Source organism: Bubalus bubalis, chromosome 10, assembly GCF_019923935.1.
Source record: "Bubalus bubalis isolate 160015118507 breed Murrah chromosome 10, NDDB_SH_1, whole genome shotgun sequence".
Lineage (NCBI taxonomy): Eukaryota > Metazoa > Chordata > Mammalia > Artiodactyla > Bovidae > Bubalus > Bubalus bubalis.
The window spans coordinates 36,327,849-36,353,717 of NC_059166.1; the positions used below are offsets into that span (position 1 = coordinate 36,327,849).

Sequence of the window (25,869 nt, forward strand, 5' to 3'; positions counted from 1 at the left end):
AACATTTACCTTGGGTAATGCTTTAAATAATTATATTACATGTATTTGGCTTATTAGACCAGATGCAACTGATTTTAATGAAGCATGTAGGACTTTTTTTCTTTTTTGAAATACATGGTTGGTAAATAGTACTGGTTCAGTCCTTCAGAAAACAAAGCAATTAGCAGAACTCTGGACTAGGCGAGAAGAAAATGGGGAGAGTTTTGTGTGATTTGAAAATGAAGCTCAGTACAAATCACAGGAAATTGGGGGAACATCAAGCCAGTGACCCCACCCCTCACTGAGCTTGATTCTGTGCTTTTCTCCATGTTGGGTGTGTGTCTTCATTCATTGTATACACGGAGACAGAACACCTGCAGTGTGTCAGGGCTGTGGGGCAGTGGGCACACACAGGTGATTAAGACATGGTTTCTGTCCTTGAGGATTTCATGTCCTACATCAATACTGATCAACCTAGATTCCTCCCTGCCTATTGCGGGGCATAAGGAAAGTGGAGCAGAACAGAATGACTACTGAATTTAGGATTTAAAAGATCTGAATTTGCCTCCTTATGTCACTGGCTATGGGGACATTGGCTCAGACAGTAAAGAATCTGCCTGCAATGCTGGAGACCTGGGTTTGATTCCTGGCTCAGGAAGATCTCCTGGAGATGGGAACGGCAACCCACTCCAGTATTCTTGCCTGGGAAATCCCATAAACAGAGGAGCCTGGAGGGCTGCAGTCTATGGGGTTTCGCAGAGTCGGAACAACTAAGCAACTAACACTTTCACTTCACTTTAGTCTCTTAATGAGCCTCAGTTTCCCCATGTAGAATATGCTGTAATAATACTTGTCTTATTGGAACTTTTGCAGGATAAAATGAAAAACTATTTGTCAGAATGAGTATTACCATTTTTGTCTTACCTTGCAGTAATAGTTAAAAGAAAAACCGTGATACCTGTCTGTATGTTCTCAATTCCTATGCACTGTACTATTGACCTTGGAAATTATGCTGAAAATTCACTAAGGCTGAATATCTTTTCATAACAATATGAAAAGAATACTGTTGTTCTTTTAATGTTTTTATGGGGAAACTGTATCACAAAAATAGAAGAATTACCTCTTTTCTCCTATAGTGGACTCTCTTGAGAATATAGCAGATTCTAAAGGTTCTGTCAAAGGTTCTACAATGAACTATAGAAGATTCTCTCTTGGAGTTGAGTTTGCTTGAAAGGAACTAGCTGCTAAATTGCTGAAAGTTGTAGGTTTTAGGAAATGTTCTAGGAGGGTAACTCTCAAACATTTTGGTCCTGTAACCCCTACAGACTCTTGAAAAAATTATTGAGGACTTCAAAAAGCTTTTGTCTAATCAGTCAGGACAGATGTTGGTGTTGAGGAGAATAACTGCCACACCTTGCAGTGCTTTGGTGAAAGCTCAGATGCGTGGCCTTCCGGCCAGGAATCTGTGATTTGTATTGTTGGAGCATTCACTGTCTTCCTGTAGGTTGCAGCTCTCTGTGTTTGCTCTGGCTGGCCTAAGAAAGAAGGCATAAACAGATTTCTACAGAAGCTATGATTCCTTGGAAGACTCTGAGGAGATGAAGAAGGCTGGTACAAAGTGATTTTGGAATGTAAAGAATTTCTTTGGATTGAGTTCTGTGGAAGTTGGTCACTGACTGTGCTCTTGAGCTCTGAAATATAAATAAGTAGTCTAAGGAATAGTTTCTCTTGGTGATTAATTAAAAGTACTGTCTGTGTAGTGGGGAGGAGCACCGGGTGCTTTTCTTTATGTCAGTTATATCTATGGATATTTACCATGATATAAATTAAAATAGAAAAATTTAAACTATTAATCCATTTAAAATTTATTATTATGGTAAGCATAAATAACATTTTTATGAAAAAGTTGTATTTTCTAAAACAAACTTCACTCAGATTCTTTACCATCTGAGCCACCAAAGAAGCCCATATTATAAATAAAATTGAAAAAAATTTAAACTATTAGTCCATTTAAAATATAATATTATGGGGAACATAAATAATATCTTCATTAAAAATAGTCATTTTTCCAAAGCAAATTTTTGTTTGTTTTTAATTTATGTATTTAATTTAATTGGAGGCTAATTACTTTACAATATTGTAGTGGTTTTTGCCATACATTAACATGAACCAGCCATGGGTGTACATGTGTCCCTCATCCTGAAACCCCCCTCCCCCCTCCCTCCCCATCCCATCCCTCAGAGTTGTCCCAGTGCACTGACTTTGCGTGCCCTGTTTCACACCTCAAACTCGGACTGGTGATCTCTTTCACATATGGTAATATACACGTTTCAATGCTGTTCTCTCAAATCATCTCACCCTCGCTTCTCCCACGGACTCCAAAAGTCTGTTCTTTATATCTGTGTCACTTTTGCTGTCTTGCCTATAGGGTCATCGTTACCATCTTTCTAAATTCCATATATATGCATTAATATACTGTATTGGTGTTTTACGTTTTTGCAACTCTCTAATGTCTGGCTTGAGTTGATGTCATTTGGATTCTCATATTTGCTTCTGTGTTCAGTCTGTTGGCAATACCACATTTCTTATAAAAACTCTGAAAAACTCCACTGTACACCATAAGAGAATAAGAGTGAAAAAGGCAGATAATGTCTTAGTGTTATTAAAATAGTGTTGACCTCTTCAGTCAGTTCAGTTGCTCAGTCATGTCCAACTCTTTGCAACCCCATGGACTGCAGCACACCAGGCCTCGCTGTCCATCACCAATGCCCAGAGTTTACTCAAACACATGTCCATTGAGTTGGTGATGCCATCCAACCATCTCATCCTCTGTCATCCCCTTCTCCTCCCGCCTTCAATCTTTCCCAGAATCAGGGTCTTTTCCAATGAGTCAGTTCTTCACATCAGGTGGCCAAAGTATTGGAGTTTCAGCTTCAGCATCAGTCCTTCCAATGAATATTAAGGGCTGATTTCCTTTGGGACTGACCGATTTGATCTCCTTGCAGTCCAAGGGACTCTCAAGAGTCTTCTCTAACACCAGAGTTCAAAAGCATCAGTTCTTCTGCACTCAGCTTTCTTTATAGTCCAACTCTCACATCTATACATGACTACTGGAAAAACCATAACTTTGACTAGATGGACCTTTGTTGGCAAAGTAATGTTTCTGCTTTTCACTATGCTGTCTAGGTTGGTTATAGCTTTTCTTCCAAAGAGCAAGTGTCTTTTAATTTCATGGCTGCAATCACCATCTGCAGTGATTTTGGAGTCCAAGACAATAAAGTCTCTCACTGTTTCCATTGTTTTCCCATCTATTTGCCATGAAGGGATGGGACTAGGATGCCATGATCTTTGTTTTCTGAATGTTGAGTTTTAAGCCCACTTTTTTACTCTCCTCTTTCACTTTCATCAAGAGGCTCTTTAGTTCTCCTTTGCTTTCTGCCATAAGGGTACTGTCATCTATGTATCTGAGGTTATTGGTATTTCTCCCGGCAGTCTTGATTCCAGCTTGTGCTTCATCCAGCCCTGCATTTCCCCTGATGTACTCTGCTTATAAGTTAAATAAGCAGAGTGACAATATACAGCCCTGACCTACTCCTTTCCTGATTTGGAACCAGTCTGTTTTTCCATGTCTGGTTCTAACTGTTGTTTCTTGACCTGCATATAGATTTCTCAGGAGGCAGGTCAGGTGGTCTGGTATTCCCATCTCTTGAAGAATTTTCCAGTTTGTTGTGATCTACACAGTGAAAGGCCTTGGCATAATCAATGAAGAAAAAGTAGATGTTTTTCTAGTATTCTCTTGCTTTTTCAATGATCCAACAGATATTGGCAATTTGATCTCTGGTTCCTCTGCCTTTTCTAAATCCAGCTTGAACATCTGGAGGTGGAAGTTGACCTCTTTAGATTCCTTGAAAAGAGTATTGGGTATTTGGTATTGGGTATCTATATGGCTCCCTGGACCACACTTTGAGAACTGCTATTTTAGGATATGGTTTTTGCATGTCCATTTTGTAAAAAGTGTCGGTTAAAGAATTGCCAGAAGTCACACACGGCGAATTAGCAGTTAAATGACTGATACATGGTGGCTCTAAAGTCCCTGCTTTTGGTTTCCCCTCTGTTCTCACCTTCTCTCCAGTGCTGCACGGTCCTTTTGTACCTGCCTTATTTGGGTATCATATATCTGAATATATAATATTATCCATATCAATACAATGCCATACTATATATATATATATATATATATACATACATACACACACACACACATATATATATATATGACAATTAATAATAGTGTAGATAAACGGTTCCTGGCACGCACTAGTGGTTACTCCTACTCTTCTCTCACCTCCTGTGTCTTCCTCCTCACAGTTTGTCTTGACTTGTACTTTTTCTTGGTTCTTAAAGGTCAGTTAACTTGTTTGTTTGTTTTCTCCTTTTGTTTCACTGTCTCTTTTGTCCTCTTGGCCACTGATGTTCACACTCCTAGTACATGGTTCTGCTGTCTGTCATATTTCACATATTGACTCCCTGCAGGTTTGGGATCATCATTAAGACAGGATTGCTCTTCATTCTGGCTGGAGAAATTCTTCCATGGCTTTCATTGTCACCACTCTGAGAACGAATTCTTTTCATAGTTACAATTTTGTTATCTTTCATTAAAAAGGGGTTAGGTCTTGTAAACCTTTACTGCATTAATGATGTTTATTTTAGACTTACAGAGTGCCAAAAGACAAAACAGGCACCACCAGGATTGGTGACCTAGCGCCCCAGGACATGAAGAAAGTTTGCTATTTAGCCCTAATTGAGCTGACTGCCCTCTATGATGTCTTGGGTATCGAACTGAAACAACAGAAAGCTGTGAAAATCAAAACAAAAGGTAATTTTGAAACAAAAACCAGTTGGATTTACTCCTGAGCTAGTAAGAATGAGCTTGCTTTTTAGAAGTATCCTTTCTGGGGTGTGGGAAATGCATGCATAACAAATTGCCTATAATCCGCACATGAATACATCTAAAGTTAGGATTCTAAAATTTTTGTAATTTGATAAATCTGTCTCCTAGATTATAGAAGATAAAGGCATAATCAAATAGTTAATTACCATGGAAAAAAAAAGGAAATTCTTATCAAGGATTCTTAAATGCTCTCTCCTTTGAAAGCTGTATTTAAAAACAACGTTTGGTACATATACTTATTTCTAAGACTGGATCCTGACAACTGACATTAATATGGTTAATCCTCATCGATTAATTTTGCTTTATTTATTTGATAGCAAATGCACAGGCAGTTAGTAGTATGTCCTTTTGTTCATTTACAATCTACTTTTAACTCTTTTGCAAAAAATATTCTTCCCTCTTTGAAGATAATAACGTAATTTTGGCATATAATATCCCTAAATTGTGCATCTCTTGTGTATGCATAGTTTTTTTTTTCCTTTGTAATCAGCTTGCTTTCTCCATTATATAAATAGGCTGTTTTGTTTTTTTTTTATAATATGATAGAAAACAAACACCTCCTCAGTTCTTGTTTTTTTCCAAGATTTTATTTATCTGAAAATCCAGATAATTTTCTGTTGATAAAGCTATACTGTTTAGAAATCTCTGACATCTCATTTAACTTTAAAGATATCTCTTAAAGAAAAACCAAGAATGGGGATTATTGAGTTGCTATGGTAACGTTAGCAAAGACAAGTATTCACCTGATGTAAGTTTTAGAGGCAATTTCTCTGTAGGACTGAAGTGTACCTTCCCTCAAGTCCTCTCTGCCATGCTGGGCCCCAGAAGACCCCGTTCTGTGTTTAGTTCCTTTGAGTGAGTATTTTAGCTTAAGGCTTGTGATGGTGAATTTCTGAGTCAAACAGTTCTGGTTTTCCACAGGCCCATTAATGGATAAAGACTTCAGATGCTTTTTCAAAAGCTCATCACAAAGTCTTCTCCAGATACAAAATAAAATTTTAATTTAAATAATTGTGAAAAAAAAAAAATAGTTGTGACTCAGTGTTCAAGACTTCCAGAGTGACTTAGAGAGGCCTTTTTAATTTTATCTCAGAATTGCCTCCTACCAGACAGAGAAATATTAAGCCATTCTCATTAAAAGTAACACTATTAATAAAATAGATTTTCTTCCCACCTTTTTATATTTTTGTATCTTATCTAAGATATTTATGTTATAAAGTAGAATTTGATATGCTTAAAGATTATGCTTTTCTTAATTCCTAAACTAAAAGTTATTTAGTAGGTTACTGACATTGTTCTGAATGTCACAGTTTCCAATGTCTGTTTTCATATCACGGGATAATCCCCCTTTTCTTGTTCACAAATGATTTATATCTCCCTGATGATGTGTGTTACACTTTTTTGTTGTAACTGTTCACTCAGTGATGGGTGTGGGGTAGGAGGTGCTGGATAGAAGCTATGCTTACATCAGACTGAAAGCATATAATTTTAATTTAGAAAAATTATAAATTATTACCTGTCATGTCTTCTGGAGTTGTTCCCAAATATATAAAAAAACAAATTTAAATTCACAAAGACCAAGTATCTACTGTGTTCTCTAAAGAAGAACATTTGTAGAGCAAGCTCATAATCTTGGCTGATTTTCCAAAAAGCAAATATTTATACTTTGCTATATTATAGAATGTTGAATGTCAGTTAAATATGGAAGACATGAGTGATATTTGCTTTAAGTGAGAACTTTTAATTTGATTACATTTAGTAAATTATTTGCATATTTTGCCTATTCCCCTAAGCACTCTATTTCTCTTTTGTAACAGTTATACTTTTCTAATTATTTTGGTGATGATCTGTAATCATTAGTTTAGTTGTCTTTGCTAGATTGCTCTATAAGGTGGAGCCAGAATTTTCCAATTGAGTTGTGTTTACCTAATTGGTAGGCAATGTCACCCACTTAGATGCTTGATATAGTTGCCTGATTGAATGACAATATCGGGAATCTGGTGCCGTAACATTTTTGCATTGATATTTCATAGGTTGATGAAAGTGAAGAGATTTCGTTGTTGTTTTTGCAGATTCTGGCCTTTTTTGTGTCCCATTGACAGTATTGTTAGAACAAGATCAGAAGAAAGTACCAGGAACTCGAATACCCTTGATATTTCAAAAAGTAAGTAGGCTCAAATGGGTCAGCATAGAGACAGCATACTTGAGATAATGGTGTTTTGTTTTTGTTTTTGCATTCATACTATTATAATATAGTTTTCCAATTGATATGCTCTTTTATTTTATGCTTTGGTTTTTCTATTCAGAAAACAGATTTGTTTCAAGGACTCATAATTTTTATTTCATGGTGATACTTTCAGTGTTATTTCTTGTAACTGTGATTACCTGGCATCATTTTCCTGTCTTATATTAGCTGGCTTTGTATAATTGAGATTTCAATTCTATAATACATAAGAGTGGGGACTGCTGGTAAATTTCTAAGGAATTGAATCCTCATGAATATTTTATGCCTGTATGTATTTTCCAAGCTTTCCTATTTACAGTGAGGATGTCCAATTTAATTTACTAGTGCCTTCTTCCAAAGTAGGCAAAGAAACCATAAAGTAGAATTAGAAAATGATTGCTAAACTATAAAGTCACTTGTGTAGCCAACACTCAATTATTCATAAGGGGATTATCTATGACAATATAAAAGTTGCAGTCTAACCTCTGAGCCATCATTGTTCAGAAACACAGATTACATTGGATGAAAGACAGGGAATACCCCTGAGGAAGGCTAGTCACATCAGTTGTGGGCTACCCAAGACGCAGATTTTGCAACAGTTCAGGCACTCAGTTTCTGAAAATTCATGGATAGCAAGAATGGCAGTAGTAATGTTCTCAGTTGTTTGGCTCAACAAAGCCATTTAATACTTAAGCTTAATCTACTTGGCACCAATTCTTCCATTATTCTAAGCCAGTCATTTGCTATCTTACCTATTAATACTAAGCTCTGATTTCTTCATTCCTCATAATCACCATTACATCCAAACCTGTGTCTCAGTGTTTCTCTTGATGGACTTTGTTGTAGACAGCTTGTTCTACTCACCAGCTTCCTCTCGTCATTGCCTGCAGAACCTGTGTCTGTGTGGATAGTTCGTGATGTCTGGGATAACCAGAGAGATGCTTATGAATGGAGACCATAGATTCAAGTTCTTTTAATGGCAGTAAATGGTGTGAGTTACTTATGCAGATGGACAAAGCATGGATCTCAGTAGAACCCTTTCCCAGTGTATTGGGGCTATTCAGAGAAACAGCACCAATAGGAGATTTCTCTTTCTCTCTCTCTCTGGGAGAGAGATGCTCAATAAATATTATTAAGTAAATGAAGGAATGAGTGTGTGTTGGGGAGGGGGAGAGAGAAAGAGATACATGCAGCCACATACACACACACATACATGTGCTTTCCTTCATTCACTTATTCAATATTTATTGAGCATCTGTCTCTCTCTCGGGGTCAGGGGTCAGGGGGATAGAGAGATTTATTATATGTTAAAGAATTAGCTTCTGCAATTGTGGGGCCTGTCAAGTCTGAATTATGTACAGCAAGCTGGAAACACAGGCAAGGGTTAACATTTCAGGGTCGAGTCCAAACTCTGCAGGCGGAAACTCCTGTGGGGTTTCTGTGTTGCAGTCTTGAGGCAGAATTGTGCTGCTTTGGGGAACCTCAGTCTGGGTTCTTACAGCCTTCAGCTGACTGGATGAGGCCCACTCACATTATGGAAAGTAGTGCTTTACTCAAAGTCTACAGGTTACATATTAATCACATCTAAAAAACACCCTCACAGCAACATCTAGACTGGTGTTTGACTAAATAGCTGGTACTCTAGCCCAGCCCAGTTGACACATCAGATTCACTATCACATCAGCTAAGAGCAAGTGTTGGTCCCAACAGAAGTCAGTGTTGCCTCCTGGTCAGACTCAGGATTGCATCCAGCACCCTATCATTTTCTCTTGACATTGTTTTTGTATTTAGTTAGTTTACATTTTTGGTCTCTTCAGACTTTTTAGAGACTCAGACTACCCACCAGTTTGAAATCTTTGGATAACAGCCTTAAAGATTTGGGGTTCATATAATAAAAGAGACTATAAAGAGCTTTCTGTTAGATAACACTCATCTGTTTGTATCCCCTCTGAATGATAAGCAAAAAAAATCACCGTGATCTATCCCGAAAAGTATTTATTTTATCAGCTGACAATGCAATTAGGTATTCCCTTAATTTTATTGAAATGAAAGAATTGAAAACCACTGATTTGCAAAAATTTTTATTATCAGTCTTAACAGATTATATTTTCTCAGTTATTGAGAAATATACCTCAAAGAGGCTTTAAAAAAGCTTATCTAATATCTATAAATTGAATCTGGTTCCCCATGCCACTCCACGCGCCCCCCACCCCACACCTTAGAAACACATTGTTTAAACCATATTCCCAAAAGCACTGGAGAAATAGAAATATTCTTAACTTTTATCTATGGCAAAATTCTGGCAAATTAGTAAATGATATTTTCATAATAAAGTATTATTTGTATTTTAACAATGACAATAGAATGTAGCTAAAATATGTTATTCTCAAAGTGAGAAATAATGAGAAAAATGACAGTGTATATATACATTCTCTGTTGAATGCTAGTATTCAGCATTAGAGAATAATAAAAAACATTAAAACATAAAAATGTAAAAATTATTCTCATTCAGTTATTTAGAAATCATCAGTTATGCCTGTGTATTTAATAAAAGCAAAATTCGTCTCACTGCTAAAAACTAATTTGATCCAGCTACTGGCATGCAATTTTATTTTTTGTTAATAGAATATTTTAAACATTTTATAAGATGAAATAAAACAAATTGCTTGTATGTTGAATAAATGTCACATGGTATTATTTGATATATTTAGTTTTAAATACTTTATTGAATAATGTTCATCTAATCTAAAATAATTCATTTAAAGACTTTTTTCCCCATGAGTTTTTATCCAGTGTAACTCGAAAAATGTCTCAAAAATCATTCCAGTTGAATTTTTGAAATTCAGTGCTTCTATTTTCAGTCAGTAATAACTACTTGGGAGACTACTCTTTGCTTTGTTCTTACCTGACTAACTCAAAATTAGTACAGACTTGGGACATAATCCAGGGATATAAGAGGTGGGGTCATGGAGAAACATTTGTGCCCTCTTCCAGTGCCTATGTGCTACAATAAATCGTACTTCAGAACATCTAGATAAAGGTCAAAAGACTTCATTCATGATGCAATGCTTTGCTCCTAATAGACATTTTTATAAGCATGGGGAAAATAGTAAGCTTTATGTTATTTATAAAGCCTTGGTAAATCATTAAGGACGTTTCTCTGAAAAAAAAAAAAATTAAAATTTTATACTGTTTTGGCAGTCTGGAAGATGTTGTGCCTCAGGGTATGCAGAGGGTATTATAGTAAGTTTGGGGCTGAGAGAAAAGTAGGTTTGTCTTTTAGAAGAAGGCTATTGTGAAAGGAGGGGAATGGATGGTAAGGAAAGCCTATATGATGCTAGCAATTCCTTATATTTAAATTGAGAACAAGGAAATTGATTTTTTGAAATAGTCAGTGAAAAGTGAAAGTCACTCAATAATGCAACCCCATGGACTGTAGTCCGCCACACTCCTCAGTCCATGGAATTTTCCAGGCAAGAATACTGGAGTGGGTTGCCAGTCCCTTTTCCAGGGGATCTTCCCAATCCAGGGATCAAACCCAGGTCTCCCACATTGCAGGTGGATTTTTTACCATCTGAGCCACCAGGGAAGCCCTTAAAATAATCAAGTGTGAAAGTTGCTCAGTTTTGTCTGACTCTTTGTGACCTCATGGACTATACAGTCCGTGGAATTCTCCAGGCCAGAATACTGGAGTGGGTAGCCTTTCCCTTCTCCAGGGGATCTTCCCAACCCAGGGAGTGAACCCAGGTCTCCCACATTGCAGGTGGATTCTTTATGCAGCTGAGTCACAGGGAAGCCAAAATAGTCAAGTACCCCTCTAAAAACCCTTTGTGTACTGCCCAGGGAATGCATATTCCAATTGAAAGTCTCTGCCAAGAAACTAACCACTTCCTAGCTTCCAGTGTTATGTCATTGAAATTTCTCCATTTTCTTATTCTTGTGGGTTTCTGTCTTATTAAAACAAACAAAAAACCTTAGAGATCTGTGTGTATTCATCAGGTATGATTTAGAAACCCCCGTACCAAAACTGTTTTTTTAATTTAAGTTTATCACCAAAAGCTTAAAGCCTAAAAATGAATATTTGGAAGCAGTTTTTTTTTCCTTCATATCATAAACAATTTTTTCTTTGAACAAACTGAAAAGGAGGTGTAAATATGCAAATACTGTAATTTCATAAGATGTATTTGATTGCAGAATGTATGTTTGTGAAAAAGCAGAAGAAATGGATCATCTTAGTTACTTTTAAACAGTGAGCATGGGTCAGTCTCTATCTGGGATATTGCAGGTGTTCTGTGAAGTTATATACTTTTGTTCCAAAGGACCCAACTTTTTCCAAATTACAACCAAAGTTTTGGGATATATTGGCTTAAAGACGAGTAGTGATTGTGCCACAGCATTCAAAACTTAGTGAAATCCAGTTAACATGTCACTGTATTCAATTTTTATTTATTTATGTATGAAGGAGATGTTAACTTTGAGAATGTACCTATTAAAATGCCAAAATCAGAATGTCCTTCTGTTTATACACAGCTGATTTCTCGCATTGAAGAGGGAGGTTTGGAAACCGAAGGTCTCTTAAGAATCCCTGGAGTTGCTGTTCGAATCAAGGTGATTTCTTGGTTCTACTCATGTAAATAACTTTGTTTAATTAAACTTTTTGCATCTGCAAAGCTCAGTTGTCCTCCCCACTCTTTCTTCCCATTTTAGAAGATGAAAAAACACAAAAACATCTTAACATTCAGTTTATATTAGCTTCTCTACAGTCTCTTCTGATTGTAAATTTTGACTTTTTTTTTTTTTTTTTCAAAATCACCCTATTACCAGTAACAATACTGTGATAAGTAAAGAGGCAAATGATTTTACTCTCCAACTGTGCAGATATAAAATAGGAACAAAAGTAAACAAGCAGAAGACAAAGAGCAGTTCTGTCCTGCTGATGGAAAGAGAACATGATGAGTCAAAATACTAAGAGGGGACTGCTGACAGTCTGCATGAGTAACAGCGTGAGATTTATTTCTTTTTCTTTTTTAAAGGGCAGGATGGTAAACTCCACCAGGTGGGCAGAGTAGGGGACTTGGCATTAGTCTCCGTACATTATCAGTCGTAGTGAGCTGGCAAAATGAGATTGTCTTAACCGCTCCTGGCTGTCCCAGTTCCTTGGCTCACTGGATCCAAGGGCAGCCTGAGTCTGGCTTGTGAAAGAGTCAAGGGGATTCCCAGGCTTTCCAGTTGGAACCCCCTTTCTCACTCCCCTTCTTTCTTTTTTCTCAAGATGACATTTCCTCCCCACTTTCCTAGGATACTGTGTGTCCTCCTCCTTTCTCTGTTCCTGACTCCTGCTTTGGGGAATCCAGTATCCAATGAATGCTTGGTCTAAGTAGAATTACCCTGCAGATAATGTAGATGGAATGTGCCTCTCCAGGGATTTGCATTTAATGGGGACTTCATACTTGGAATTGTAGCTCTATCTGGAAAACTTATCTAGGGAATTTTTTGATTATCAGTCATTAAAAACCTCCTTAACCCTTATCCTCCAAATTCAGCTCTAGCTCTAAAAAGATAACACAAGTCACTGGCCACATCCAATAGTTTGTCTTCCTGAATTTGTAAATCCAAGAAAAAATAGGATAAAGGGAAGAGATATTCCCTGTTCATCTCCTAAAGATGTATTCTGTATGAGCTCTTTAGAGCTAGATCAGGAAGAAATGACTCTTGGTGGGTGTACACTCTCCTAGCCAGTCGTGGCCATGGCAATGCCAGGTCTGTGCAAAGATTCCACAGTTTGCATCACTTGCTGATTTTTATAAGCTTCTTCAGTTTAAAGCACTAGTTTCGGCTTACATGGCTCTTACCACATTGCGATCTCAGTTTAATCGGATTTGAGTAACCTGATAAATCATGAGAAATGCTGGGCTGGATGAAGCACAGTCTGGAATCAAGATTACCAGGAGAAATATCAATAACCTCAGATATTCAGATGACACAAGCCTTATGGCAGAAAGTAAGAAGATCTAAAGAGCCTCTTGATGAAAGTGAAAGAGGAGAGTGAAAAAGTTGGCTTGAAGCTCAACATTCAGAAAACTAAGATCATGGCATCTGGTCCCATTACTTCATGGCAAATAGATGGGGAAACAGTGGAAACAATGTCAGACTTTATTTTTGGGGGCTCTAAAATCACTGCAGATGGTGACTGCAGCCATGAAATTAAAAGACGCTTACTCCTTGGAAGGAAAGTTATGACCAACCTGCTGCTGCTGCTGCTAAGTTGCTTCAGTCATGTCCAACTCTGTGCGACTCCATTTACGGCAACCTAGACAGCATATTAAAAACCAGAGACATTACTTTGCCAACAAATGTCCCTCTGGTCAAGGCTATGGTTTTTCCAGTAGTCATGTATGGATGTGAGAGTTAGACTATAAAGAAAGCTGAGCGCCGAAGAATTGATGCTTTTGAACTGTGGTGTTGGAGAAGACTCTTGAGAGTCCCTTGGATTGCAAGCAGATCCAACCAGTCCATCCTAAAGGAGATCAGTCCTGAGTGTTCATTGGAAGGACTGATGGTGAAGCTGAAACTCTGATACTGTGGCCACCTGATGCAAAAAGCTGACTCATTTGAAAAGACCCTGATGCTGGGAAAGATTGAAGGTGGGAGCAGAAGGGGACGACATAGGATGAGATGGTTGGATGGCATCACCGACTCAATGGGCATAAGTTTGGGTAAACTCCGGGAGTTGGTGATGGACAGGGAGGCCTGGCGTGCTGCAGTCCATGGGGTTGTAAAGAGTTGGACACAATTAAGCGAGTGAGCTGAACTGATACACACACACACACACACACACACACACACACACACACACCCGCTCACAAATGTCATTCAACTTGCATCCCCTGGGTCTGATGTCTGATGCACAGAGGTCCCCAAAACTGTTAGGTGCTCTTTTAATTTCGATACGCAGCCACTGTCTCACCTCATTTGCTGACACCTGTGGCAGTTTCACCACCAGTCAATCAGGGACAGTGTGTGTGATTGGGAGATGAGTCCTGTCGAGAAATACATTCTCTAACAGAGAAAGGGTCCCTCAGAAGCCAGTTACATGACTCCATTCTACCTATCTTAGCAAGAACACTGGTTCCCACATCACTCTTCATGTCCCACATTAGCAAAAGGTGATGGCCAACTCAGGAGAGTCATAAACATGTTTACTTTAGTACACAAAGTTAAGTCGCTCAGTCGTGTCTGACTCTTTGCTACCCCGTGGACTGTAGCCCACCAGGCTTCTCTGTCCATGGGATTCCCCAGGCAAGAATACTGGAGTGGGTTGCCATTTCCTTCTCCAGGGGATCTTCCCAACCCAGGGATCGAACCCAGGTCTCCCACCTCGCAGGCAGACGCTTTAACCTCTGAGCCACCAGGGAAGCCTTAGTTCACAAAGATGGATGTAATGTAGATTTCACATTTTGGCCAGATCGCTGACAGAGGAGTAAATTCAACTATATGTAACTTCTTAGAAGTCAATGAAGTAGATTCAGCTGGCTCAACACAGCCTGTTATCACAGACTGAATGATACGGCACCTGGTCTCTGTTTGTACATAATGTAAAGATGACATGCAAAATTTAGGGTTGTCATTCTTCTCCCTTCCCCACCAAATTTCTTGGACTCTCCCTCCCACTCCATCCTCTTCTCCTTCTCTCTTTCCTCTCTTTTCCCTCTTCTTCGTTCTTTCGCCCCCTTCTCCCTCTTCCGCAGGCCTTCTTTCCTTCCCTCCCTTCCTCCCCATCTCCTTCCCCCCTCCCTTCTTTCATCCTCTCTCCTCCCACTTTTCTTTCCCCCCATTTCTAGGTTTGCCTTTATGTATTTCACCAATTACAAAAAACAAGTAGAGTAGAGGATGGAATTGTGTTGGGAAGAGAAAGTGTAATAAATTCACCTTATAGGAAAAACAAAGAACATTTCTTGGGAGAACAGTTTCAAATATTAGAAGGGAGTGACAGAAACTTGGAAGGGTTTCTAACATAATCGGATTTATGCCACAGTGAAAAAGCATATAGAAAATAGTAATTACAAAACAAAACTGATTTATTATTAATAATTTGCCTGGCAGATTTTGTGGAGTCCTTGAGGTAAATGAATTAGGTACTTCTAATTCCACAAGGACTCCAGCTGTTTTTTGCAGCTGGCAGCAGGACGGCTGGGTCACTGGCAGCCTACGCGTTTAAGAAGGGGTATTTTTCGTACCTCATTTGCTTTGGAATTTGGTTTTCCATTTCCCAGAGGTGACTAATCAGAGGTGGCCTTTTGCTTTAGGTCCATAGATTGATTAAGTATTTTGTTACATAATGTACACTTCTAAATAAAGCACAGACTTTTTCTTTAAATAATTTTTTAAAAGTTGGTGAAAAATTATAGTATCTAAGTAAAGCTCCCAAGTGTAAAGTCTGTTTTAACTGTTCTTTTATTTCAGCCTCTACTGCTTAAGGTTTGTTGCCTATCCTGGAAAATGTGTAAAGTCTTGGAATTCTAGACCTTAGGTATCAACTTGGGGTAGGAGAAGGAATATTTTTCTGAGTAATAGAGACGTATTGGCCTTTACTAGTTTCAGATGTCTTTTCAAAAAAGTAACATCTTGGGACTTCCCTGGTGGCCTGGTGGTTAAGAACCAGCCTTGCAGTGCAGAGGACGCAGGTTGGGGAACTAAGATCCCCCATGTCGTGGGCAACTAAGCTAAGCTTGCCAGCCACAACTAGAGAGCCTGCACACCACAATGAAAGACCCTATGCAACCAAATTAATAAATAAATATTAAATAATAAAAAGCCACAAAAGGGTAGAATCTCTTCTGAAGTGGAAGTATATCAGTCTTAGCAAGGAAATCAACTTACTGGTAGCTTTTTATTTTTTTCCCCCTTTCTCTCTTCTGCCTTTCAGAATCTTTGCCAAGAACTAGAAGCAAAGTTCTATGAAGGGACTTTTAATTGGGAAAGTGTCAAGCAGCATGATGCCGCCAGCCTGCTGAAGCTCTTTATCCGGGAGCTGCCCCAGCCACTGCTCAGTGTAGAATATCTCAAAGCTTTCCAGGCTGTCCAGAGTAAGTGCCACCCCTCTTTGAAGCAATCGTTGAGTCAGTGCCATCCATATTAATTGCTTTAATGACATTTTGCTTTGTGAAGAATATAACCAGATATATTTGGGTAGACACACTGACTCATTGATGTCAGTGAGTAATAAAATGCCACTCGTTTTCTTTTCCTTTATAAATATACATCTAGGAGTAAATAGATAACAGATCTATCCGTATCTCTTCAGGTGCAGATTAATTACGTGCCCTTTAAGCAATACAGTGTATGTATTTTCATATTAAAAGCTGGAAACGTCACATTTATTTTTTAATAGAATGAATCACGTAAGCTCTCTGATACATTTCTCTTGCCAAGTGTTAAAAGCAACACTTACTGGAGAAGCTGTGGATTAACAGTTATCATAAAAGCACAAGGAGATGTGACAGAGTCTGTGATTATTTCCTGAAAAATTAGCTTCTGAAATTGTGATGCAGAAACATGGAGCAAATCATTTGACTGCTTCATTGGTCGGAGGGCAACAGATTTCTTATGTCTTTCCATTTTGTGGTCTTGGGCAGGCTCCAAATTATCGCCTTGAATAGTTCTCAAGTCCTTTCCAGTGAACAGAGAGATCTGATGAGGTTCGTGTACTGGCTAATTGTCCCTTTTAGTCATAGAGACCATCAAAAAGGGAAAATGCTGTCACCACATTCTAGTGGCCAAGCCAGACTTTAAGGTCCAAATTGGGACACTTTTGAGAGTGAAAGAGAAGCACTGTTAATGATTATGCTGAACTGCAGTGTCAACCAGAACTTTTCCAGGCTATTCTTTTTTTTAATTGAAGTATATTGACATATAATATCATCGTAGTTTCACATGTACAATATTTGTTATTTGCATGCATTGCAAAGTGATCATCATAATGTCTACTTAACATCTGTAACCGTTCATAATTATGGAAAAATGTTGTCTTGTAATGACCACTTTAAAGATCTACTGTTAGTAACTTTAAAGTATGTAATAGAGTAGTATTAACTATAGTTGCCACGCATAGTCTGATGCATAGTCACTCAGTTGTGTCTTACTCTTTGCTATGCTATGGACTGTGGTCCACCAGACTCCTCTGTCCAAGGGATTCTCCAGGCAACAAGGAGTGTATTGCCATGCCCTCCTCCAGGGGCTCTTCCTGACCCAGGGAACAAACCCGTGTCTCCTGCGGCCCCTGCATCAGCAGGTGAATGCTTTTACCACTGAGCCACCTGGAAAGCCGTAGCTGCCGTGCTTGCATTATTTCCCCGAGACTTACTTATTTTGTAATTGGAAGTTTGTACCTTTTGTCTGCCTTTAGCCATTTCCCCTCCTGACCCCGATACCTATGGTGGTTCACATTGTTCTACCAATCTGTTCTCTGTATATATGTGAGCTGTTTTTGTTTTAGATTCTATATATAAGTGAGATCATAAGATATTTGTCTTTCTCCATCTTATTTCACTAAGCATATGCACTCAAGGTTCATCCATGTTGTTGAAAATGGCCAGATTTTTTTTTGTGACTGAATATTATTCCATTATGTTCCAAGCTATTCTTAAAGCATGTCATATTGAGATGTTTCCCATGGCTTATCTCATTTAAGGATAGGGATATCATAAATGATATCATCATATCATTTATTCAGAATTTTTAGGGAAGTATTGAAATTGTCATTTAAAATATTTTTTTAATGGTTAAGTTGTGCTATTTTGCATATATAGTCCTTAGATATGAATTGAAGGACCAAATTTATCCCCGAGAAGTAAAAGCAAGAATGATTCCAGATATCCATGAGTATTACTTATTGGGGTGGGGGTACTGAAAATAGGAAATATCAATAATAATAATGTACCTCTTCAACTCTCTCATTGCTGATTGGTTTTCTTATTCTTTCCACAAATATTTATCGAGCACTTACTGTGTTCCAGGCTTTGTTTTACATATTTCTGTTGTAATTGATAGGCTTTTAACTATGGACACCACATAATTTGTTCACTCACCATGAAAAGAAGCTTCACCGTTACAGGTGCACTCTGACACTGTATTATAAAAGGTCCAATCTCCTCTGCTTTTTAATTGGGGAATGATTATCATGCGGAAGTTAAAATTATTTCCAAAGCACGGTTGTGTGTCTGCAAACATAAGGCTGCCGTCATACGCTCACAGTTGGAAGTGAGCATTCCGAGAAAGAGAAAGCTCTACTTTAACAGCTGCTTCTCCTGATCTCCCCTACACACACTCTCAACAAGGCTTACTGCTCACTCATTGTGTCTCACATTTCACAGTGATGTTTATGCCAAATAACTTTTTTCTTGCAAAACAGAAAAAGAAAGTAAAGAGAAGTATTTGGTAAAGGCAAGCATTCAGATGTATTTAATCTGTCTGCAGATCTTCCAACCAGGAAGCAACAACTACAGGCTTTGAACCTTCTTGTCATCCTCCTGCCTGAAGCAAACAGAGACACACTCAAGGTCAGCTGGTTTGATTTATGCTAAATATCCCTCAGAACTAAGAGTTATTTTTCATTATTTGTGGCAAAACAAAATAATGTTATTGTGGAAATGCTAGTAGTTGTCTATAAAGTGAAGACCTATTTTCAAGGAGAGATGGTGAAAGTTGTTAACTCTTTATTAATTTACTACCCAGGTTAGTCATGTGAATAGTATCATTAGGTTTTTTTGTTTTTTTTTTTTTAATATTTTTTGGTCTTTTTTTCAACTATAACATTTCTTCTACAGGTGATTGAGGTTCATTTGTTAATAAAAACATGAATGTATTTTAGTTTTTTCTTCTTTCTATTATTCCTGTATTTTCCAGTTTTATTTAGTGAGCATGTACTAGTAAGGTAAAAATTGAATGTTTAAAAAGGAACTCCTAAAGCTCACCAAATATAGCCCATTGCTGCCTAAAGATGTTACATGTGTTTGTAGTTCCAAGCAGTAGAGTTTGAAATAAGTCATAATGATGAACTTGAAATGTTTGATTAGTCAAAAGATAAACCAACTCAAGTTCTAGTCATTTCTCTAAGGGCTTACCCTGAGTTTCTGATCTATATCGTCATTTCACAGTGATTTGGTCTGATAGTCATATGATTAAATACCATTTATTATGTATCATCAGAGGCTTTCATAATAATCAGTGGATTGTTCCACATTGATTAGTTTTCCTTAATGGCAAAAAATTTTAGAGTGGTTAAAAAAGGTTTAATTATAAACTCTTAGGAAAAAAAAAATTTAATTTAGAAAGCACATCTACCTTATGTTTTACTGTTACCTTAAAAAGTAACAGTTTTTTTATACAAGTAAAAGTTTTTTTTATGCAAGTAAGGGTGCAACCCTTGCCCATTTACCCCCTATAGTTCCTTATATTTAAAATGAAAAAGAATCACGTCAAAAAATTTCTTGTCGAGAAAACAAAACCACCAGTTGGTAAACCTTGGAAATGTTTTTCTGTACCTCGTTAAGACTCCTTGAACTGAAACCAGGTGAGCAAATTCCATGCCCTTGGAATAAATGTCAATACTCAACTTTTCTGCCTGAAGCAGTTGATGAGGATTGCTGGAATAAAACATTACATCGCTGCAAGAGAACTTCCAATGAGTTGTTCCCTTTACTAAGTCAGAAAATAATCTTTCGCTTCACTGATTAACTTTGTGAGTAGCTGAGAATAGGTTTGGTTTGGTTTTGGAGACAGAGGCCAGCTCCAGGAAGGGTTGTATTCAAGCATCATGTGACCAAGGCTGCTGTGTATGGGTGGGTAGACTGTGGCTAAAATGGGGACATTGGGCCCAGGACGAGGTGGGGACTGATTTTCAGTCTGTGCTCTGCTTGTCAGCCATGCCCTTGTCACAGTTCATCAACTACCCAGAAAGAGGAATTTAGTCCATCTTTTTTCTGATTCACATAAAGGTGCCTATCTGTGTGATGGCCCTGTGAATGGCCAGTATAAAATGGAAATAGAAAGACACATGAGGTACTTAAAATATGCCTACTTTCGAAAGAGTTCAACTACTAGTGGAGGAAACACTTATTCCAATATGGTTACTATTGGGCAAGGTTGGCCCAGAGCTCATTCTTGGATTTTGCCTTTAAACCCCAGGCACATTCTTTTAAGACAAAATCTGTTTAAGGGTGTATTTTTTTTTTTCAATTTTTTATTTTTGGGACATAAAGTTACTGGAGCACAATTGTATAAGTAAGTGGAAAATACTTTCTTGGGGTAAAAAAATTGGAAATTGCCAAACAATTTTACTAATTTACTTAAGCTTTAGTAGTTTAATTAGCCAGATCTGATAAAGGTTTCAACAACATGTCTAATACTAGAAATGCTGAAACAAGTATAGCATGCATACCAGAGAATAAACCATTTAAATTTAGTTCTCTAAAAGAGAAGGGAAACTTCATCACAAGATGATTTCAGGAAGCTTAATGCAAACTTCCTCAATTTTTCCAATTTTGCCACTCTTTCTATTGCCATTTGAAGGGATAGGATCATATACATGACTTGTATAGCCAATTTGTACAGCACATCTAAGGGTTTGGAGGGACCATATTAAACCCTATATCCTAGTTTAAATCTAAGGCAACAGATGTCTTTAGGGAACTTGTTGACCAGGATTTTTTTTTTAACCTTGGATTATGTGCATTTGGACTAGTGATCAAACCTACCTTTGACTTGGAGGAATAACAAAGACTAATGTTAACAGTGGGGAATCCGTATTAATGTTATTATTGACAAGCATTTATCTTTTTTGTAGTTTCAGCAAATTCATTGTATATATTTTGTTGCTTAATCTTGGCAGGCTAGGAAATTAGTATTCCCATTTTATGAATAAGAAGACTTTAAGGAACGGGATGCCAAAAGGTTTACCCTAAGATCGCACAGAGCTGATTAGTAACTAACTGTACTGAGACTCAAACTGAGTTTTCAGAGAGTGGGTCCAGTGACATTTATATAACACCTGGCTGGTGATAGATACTTTTTTTTTTTGGCCGTACTCTGCCACATGTGGGATCTTAGTTCTCTGACTAGGGATTGAACCTATACCCCCTGCATTGGAAGTGTGGAGTCTTAAACACTAGACCCAGGGAAGTCCTGGTGATAGATACTTTTAAGAAAAGGGAGCTCTTATAGATCAGATGTAGTGACAATACATCTGAAGATGAAGTTCTTTCAGCAAAGCCTAGGCTAACATTTTATTAATTTTATGTCTATACACATAACATTCTAATATCCTGATAGTGGTATTTTGATTAACTTTATTGCATTATGCATACTACCTTTAAGTGGTTTATTACCTAAACTCTGTAATTTATGCTTGTAAAGTAAGACACTGTTCCCTGAATAATTATTCTGGTCTCTGGAACAAAATTAAATATTTTTCCAAACCTTACCAATTAATCTTTTGTCCTCATTTGAGACTGTATTGTTTCTACATAAGCTTATTCTTGGATTACAGTTTAACTTTCTGAGCACTGGATCAAAAATTAGATACATGAATCTCATTGTTAGATAGTAAGGCTATGACTTTAGTTTGTTTCAAACTTTGAGAGTCTATATAACAGCTAAACTGGATTCAAGATCAAGCTTTTAAAGCTTTTAGGAATTTTTTTTCCCTAAAAATTTTGTGAGAGAAGAACAGTTTTTTGTTATTGTTGTTTTCCATTTTGGCATAGTTTATTTGGCCTTTTTTTATGTAGGAATTTTAGGCTAAATATGAAAACATGCTTCTTTTAATAGTTAAGAGTTCAGAAACAAAGCCAATAGATAGGTAATTAAGTTACTTCTCCCCCATTTGCTCACTCTATGACATCGCGTAAATTACATCCATTCTCTTAGATTCTGTTTTCTCATCTGTATGATGAAAGTCGTTACAGCTTCGATTTCCAACCAGGATTAAGTGAAATGATGTCTATGAAGTTCTTAAAACAATGCCTTGCTCATAGATATCATTGACTATCTGTGCAGTTATTGTTGTTAATGGTTTAGACCAAAACTGATTCGCAGAAGAAGTGGAAGCTTTCTGTCCTGGCAGAAGGGTGGTCTAAGCTGCCTGTGGTTGTTGTATAGAAGAGACACTGATGTATAGAACAGTCTTATGGACTCTGTGGGAGAGGGAGAGGGTAGGAAGATTTGGGAGAATGGCATTGAAACATGTAAAATATCATGTATGAAATGAGTTGCCAGTCCAGGTTCGATGCACGATACTGGATGCTTGGGGCTGGTGCACTGGGACGACCCAGAGGGATGGAATGGGGAGGGAGGAGGGAGGAGGGTTCAGGATGGGGAACACATGTATACCTGTGGTGGATTCATTTTGATATTTGGCAAATCTAATACAGTTATGTAAAGTTTAAAAATAAAATAAAATTAAAAAAAAAAAAAAAAAAAAGGAGAGGCTCGGAGGAGACTTAAGTATTGGCAATAGAGATGGGAAGTGGGTGGCATCAAACTGAGCATAAACTGGCTTGGTCTGGTGAAAAGCTTCTTTTCATTTTTTTTTTTTTTTTAAATTCTCTTCTTTTTGTCTCTAGCTATTCCCCTGCCTCCCCATCAGAGTCTCCATTCTTTTTGGATTTCATGTCAGCCAGCTACTGAATCCCTTAAAACAAATGCAACCAAGATTGAATGAATCCTTTTAAGGTTTTTCTTTTCTTTTTTTAAAATTTTAATTCCTAAAATTAAAAGTACAGCACTTCCTGCAAAGTGAATATTTGTTTGATATTTTAACTATTTTTCAGTGCTCCATGGCTTGGTAGGCATGCAGTCTGATGCTTCTCCATTCCTCTCTCCACTGGCAGCTCAGATGTGTGTCTCTTGCATCATTCCCCAGGGCCATAGTCCTTAGCAGACACACAGTACCACCTCAGGGTGTGTTAACCAATGGAGCAGCTTTGAGGACAAGGCCCACTGGATGTGGCCAGCTGACTGTGGTTATGTTCAACTTAGTAATTTTTTTTTAAGTAAATAAAAATCTCATGTGCTACAGTGCTTTAATCTCTTATCTTCATGTATGACACAGATCTCAAAGAGCCATTTCTGTTTCAGACCCTGCTTGAATTTCTCCAAAGAGTCGTAGACAATAAAGAGAAAAATAAGATGACAGTCATGAATGTAGCAATGGTCATGGCCCCAAATCTCTTCATGTATCACACATTGGGTTTGAAGTCCGGCGAACAGCGAGAATTTGTAATGGCAGCCGGGATAGCTAATATCATGCACTTACTGATTAGGTATCAAAAACTCCTGTGGACAGTAAGTATATATTTTCAAGCTCTGTTAATGTGATAATATCTAGATCTTGAAGTCTTTATTATTTTTATATTGTTACAGTCTCTGCAAAAAAGTAACCAATATAGGTGATTTCAAATGCAGTTAAAAAAAAACTAATGTTTTAAATCTCATTTCTTAAAATGCCAACATGATTTTATTGTTTCAATTTGGTAACTTCTAAAATATATTATTTTTGCTAATGGAATTTCTGAGGATTATTTTTTCCTGGATTATTGTTAGGCATCCATCAGCTCTTGGTGAGTTTTTCTTTCTCTTCTGACAGGAGAGGCTAGCTGGTTAGCTTTTAGAAGAGGTCTATAGGTTAAAGAGGCAAGGTTATACATAGGTAAAACCTAAAGGGGCCAGCCATTGAGGTGGTGACCCCTAATGCCAGTTACCTCAGGCATTCCCTTCTCCAGGGCTCTCCCGAACCCAGGGACCGAACCCCGGTCTCCTGCATTGCAGGTAGATTCCTTACCATCTGAGCCAGCAGGGAAGCCCCCACACAAAGGGGCCAACTGTTGAGGTCAGTTACCTCAGGCAGTCTCCAGTCTTGGCATAGGAAATGGCCCCTATGTCCTTGAACTTCACCCAGCCTCTCTTTGAACCTTACACAGTGGGTGGTAACTTGTATCACCTGAAGGCTCTGAACGCATGGTGAGTAATACGATCCATTTTTTTCCCCACAGATTTAATAAATTGCATAGTCTTATCAAATAGATAAAACTTTTACTTCTCTCCAAATATAAGAAATAAAGATACTTATTTCAATAGTTGAAAATGTTGCTACTTCTTTTTCCTCCCCAAACTTGATTTCATTTCTCCATAGATTCCCAAGTTTATTGTCAACCAAGTGAGGAAGCAAAACACTGAAAATCAAAGAAAAGATAAAAAAGCCATGAAGAAATTGCTGAAGAAAATGGCTTATGATCGAGAAAAATATGAAAAGCAAGATAAGAGTGCAAATGATGTAAGAAACAATTTGAAGATATATGTATTTATGCAGATTGCAGTACTGTTTTTAATATCATATATACATCAAAGAGTTTTAAATGTTTTATAGTATGACTATCTACACACTTGCTAAGCTCTGGTACTGTTTATAAGTTAAAGTAATTAATAAGAGTAACTATGCTCATTAGTACTAATAATAAGTAGGGATAGTTGCACAGGTCTTGGTGACTCAGCATGTGAGTTTGTTGATAAAGAACAAAGGAAGACAACAAGAAAGGAATGTCTCATCACACACTCACCGTCACTCACCCACGTGTACACACACAGATGACACGGAGATAGCAGTTGTCCACCAGTTGTAATGTTTAGTGGCTAAAGAGTCTCTTGTGTGAACCACTGATCTTTTCTTCACTTTTCTCATCTGTAAAATGGGGAAAAATAACTAACCCTGAAAAACAAATAGGTAAGTATTAGTGTTGTGCCTAAAATCCTCCCTGGACTTCAGCAAGTCTTCAAAGGGTCTTAATGGGGTCATAAGAATTTGGAAAGAGTTATGTTGGAACACAGAAAATTAAAATATTTTAAAAAGGGATATCTAAATATTAGTAATCATAAACTTCCGTAAGAATATCTTAAGAACTGGGCTAAAATAATGAAATGTATATGAAAACACATTTAGAAGTGAGTTATGAAAGCTCTAACTTAAGAACATGAAATGCAAGGGTTTCTATTGTTCTATTTATGGTGAAGACACCCTTCCACCACCAGCTCCACCATTGAGGTTCCTCAGTTACATGCTGACATCTTGTGGAATAATATGGAAATGCACTTACCAGCCTTTGTCTGATTTTCCTGTTTTGGCCTACTTAGGGATCCAGTAATCACACAAAAAAATGTTTTTTCTCCTTTATTGATTTATAGCTCTCATTCTTAAAAAATAGCATTTTATTGACATTAAACTTTTTTGGGTAAATTTGTAGTATCTTAAAAATGTAAAATTTAATAAATGGGAGTTGTACATAGTGTGGTATTTTTTGAGAAATGATACAGGTTAGAAAGGATTTTCAAGATATCGTTCTTATTTAACTTAGAATGTTTTGTTACTTCTAAGGACGTCATGAGTACGTGAACTTTTTTTTTTTGTAGTCCTGCTTATTCACATTAATGTAGGTGACTTTATACTCTTGTTTTACTAATATTTAAGGAGACAGTTACAATGTCATACTCTGAGGAACGGTTTAAGAAAACAGACTTGGTGCTGTACCTTTTTAATAAGTCTTTTAGACAGAAATTAAAATGTTAATTTTTTGGAGATGAAATGTTTAAATGATTTGGTCATTTATAGAAAAATAGCATTGGATTTCTTTTAGTGTAAAGTGTGAAAGTGTTAGTCACTCAGTCA

The 25,869-nt window shown here is 37.4% G+C and overlaps 1 protein-coding gene across 4 annotated transcripts in view; it reads left to right on the forward strand.

Annotated features, from left to right (window-relative positions):
- ARHGAP18 (Rho GTPase activating protein 18) overlaps nucleotides 1-25,869 on the forward strand; it is a 206,798-nt gene that overhangs the window by 163,274 nt on the left and 17,655 nt on the right. For all 4 annotated transcript variants that reach the window (XM_025294562.3, XM_006069503.4, XM_044924245.2 and 1 more), the window contains exons 6-12: nucleotides 4,690-4,855; nucleotides 7,003-7,094; nucleotides 11,685-11,762; nucleotides 16,081-16,240; nucleotides 18,630-18,712; nucleotides 23,289-23,495; nucleotides 24,343-24,483. In XM_025294562.3, the coding sequence (XP_025150347.2) occupies nucleotides 4,690-4,855; nucleotides 7,003-7,094; nucleotides 11,685-11,762; nucleotides 16,081-16,240; nucleotides 18,630-18,712; nucleotides 23,289-23,495; nucleotides 24,343-24,483 (927 nt within the window). The remainder of the gene's footprint in view (nucleotides 1-4,689; nucleotides 4,856-7,002; nucleotides 7,095-11,684; nucleotides 11,763-16,080; nucleotides 16,241-18,629; nucleotides 18,713-23,288; nucleotides 23,496-24,342; nucleotides 24,484-25,869) is intronic.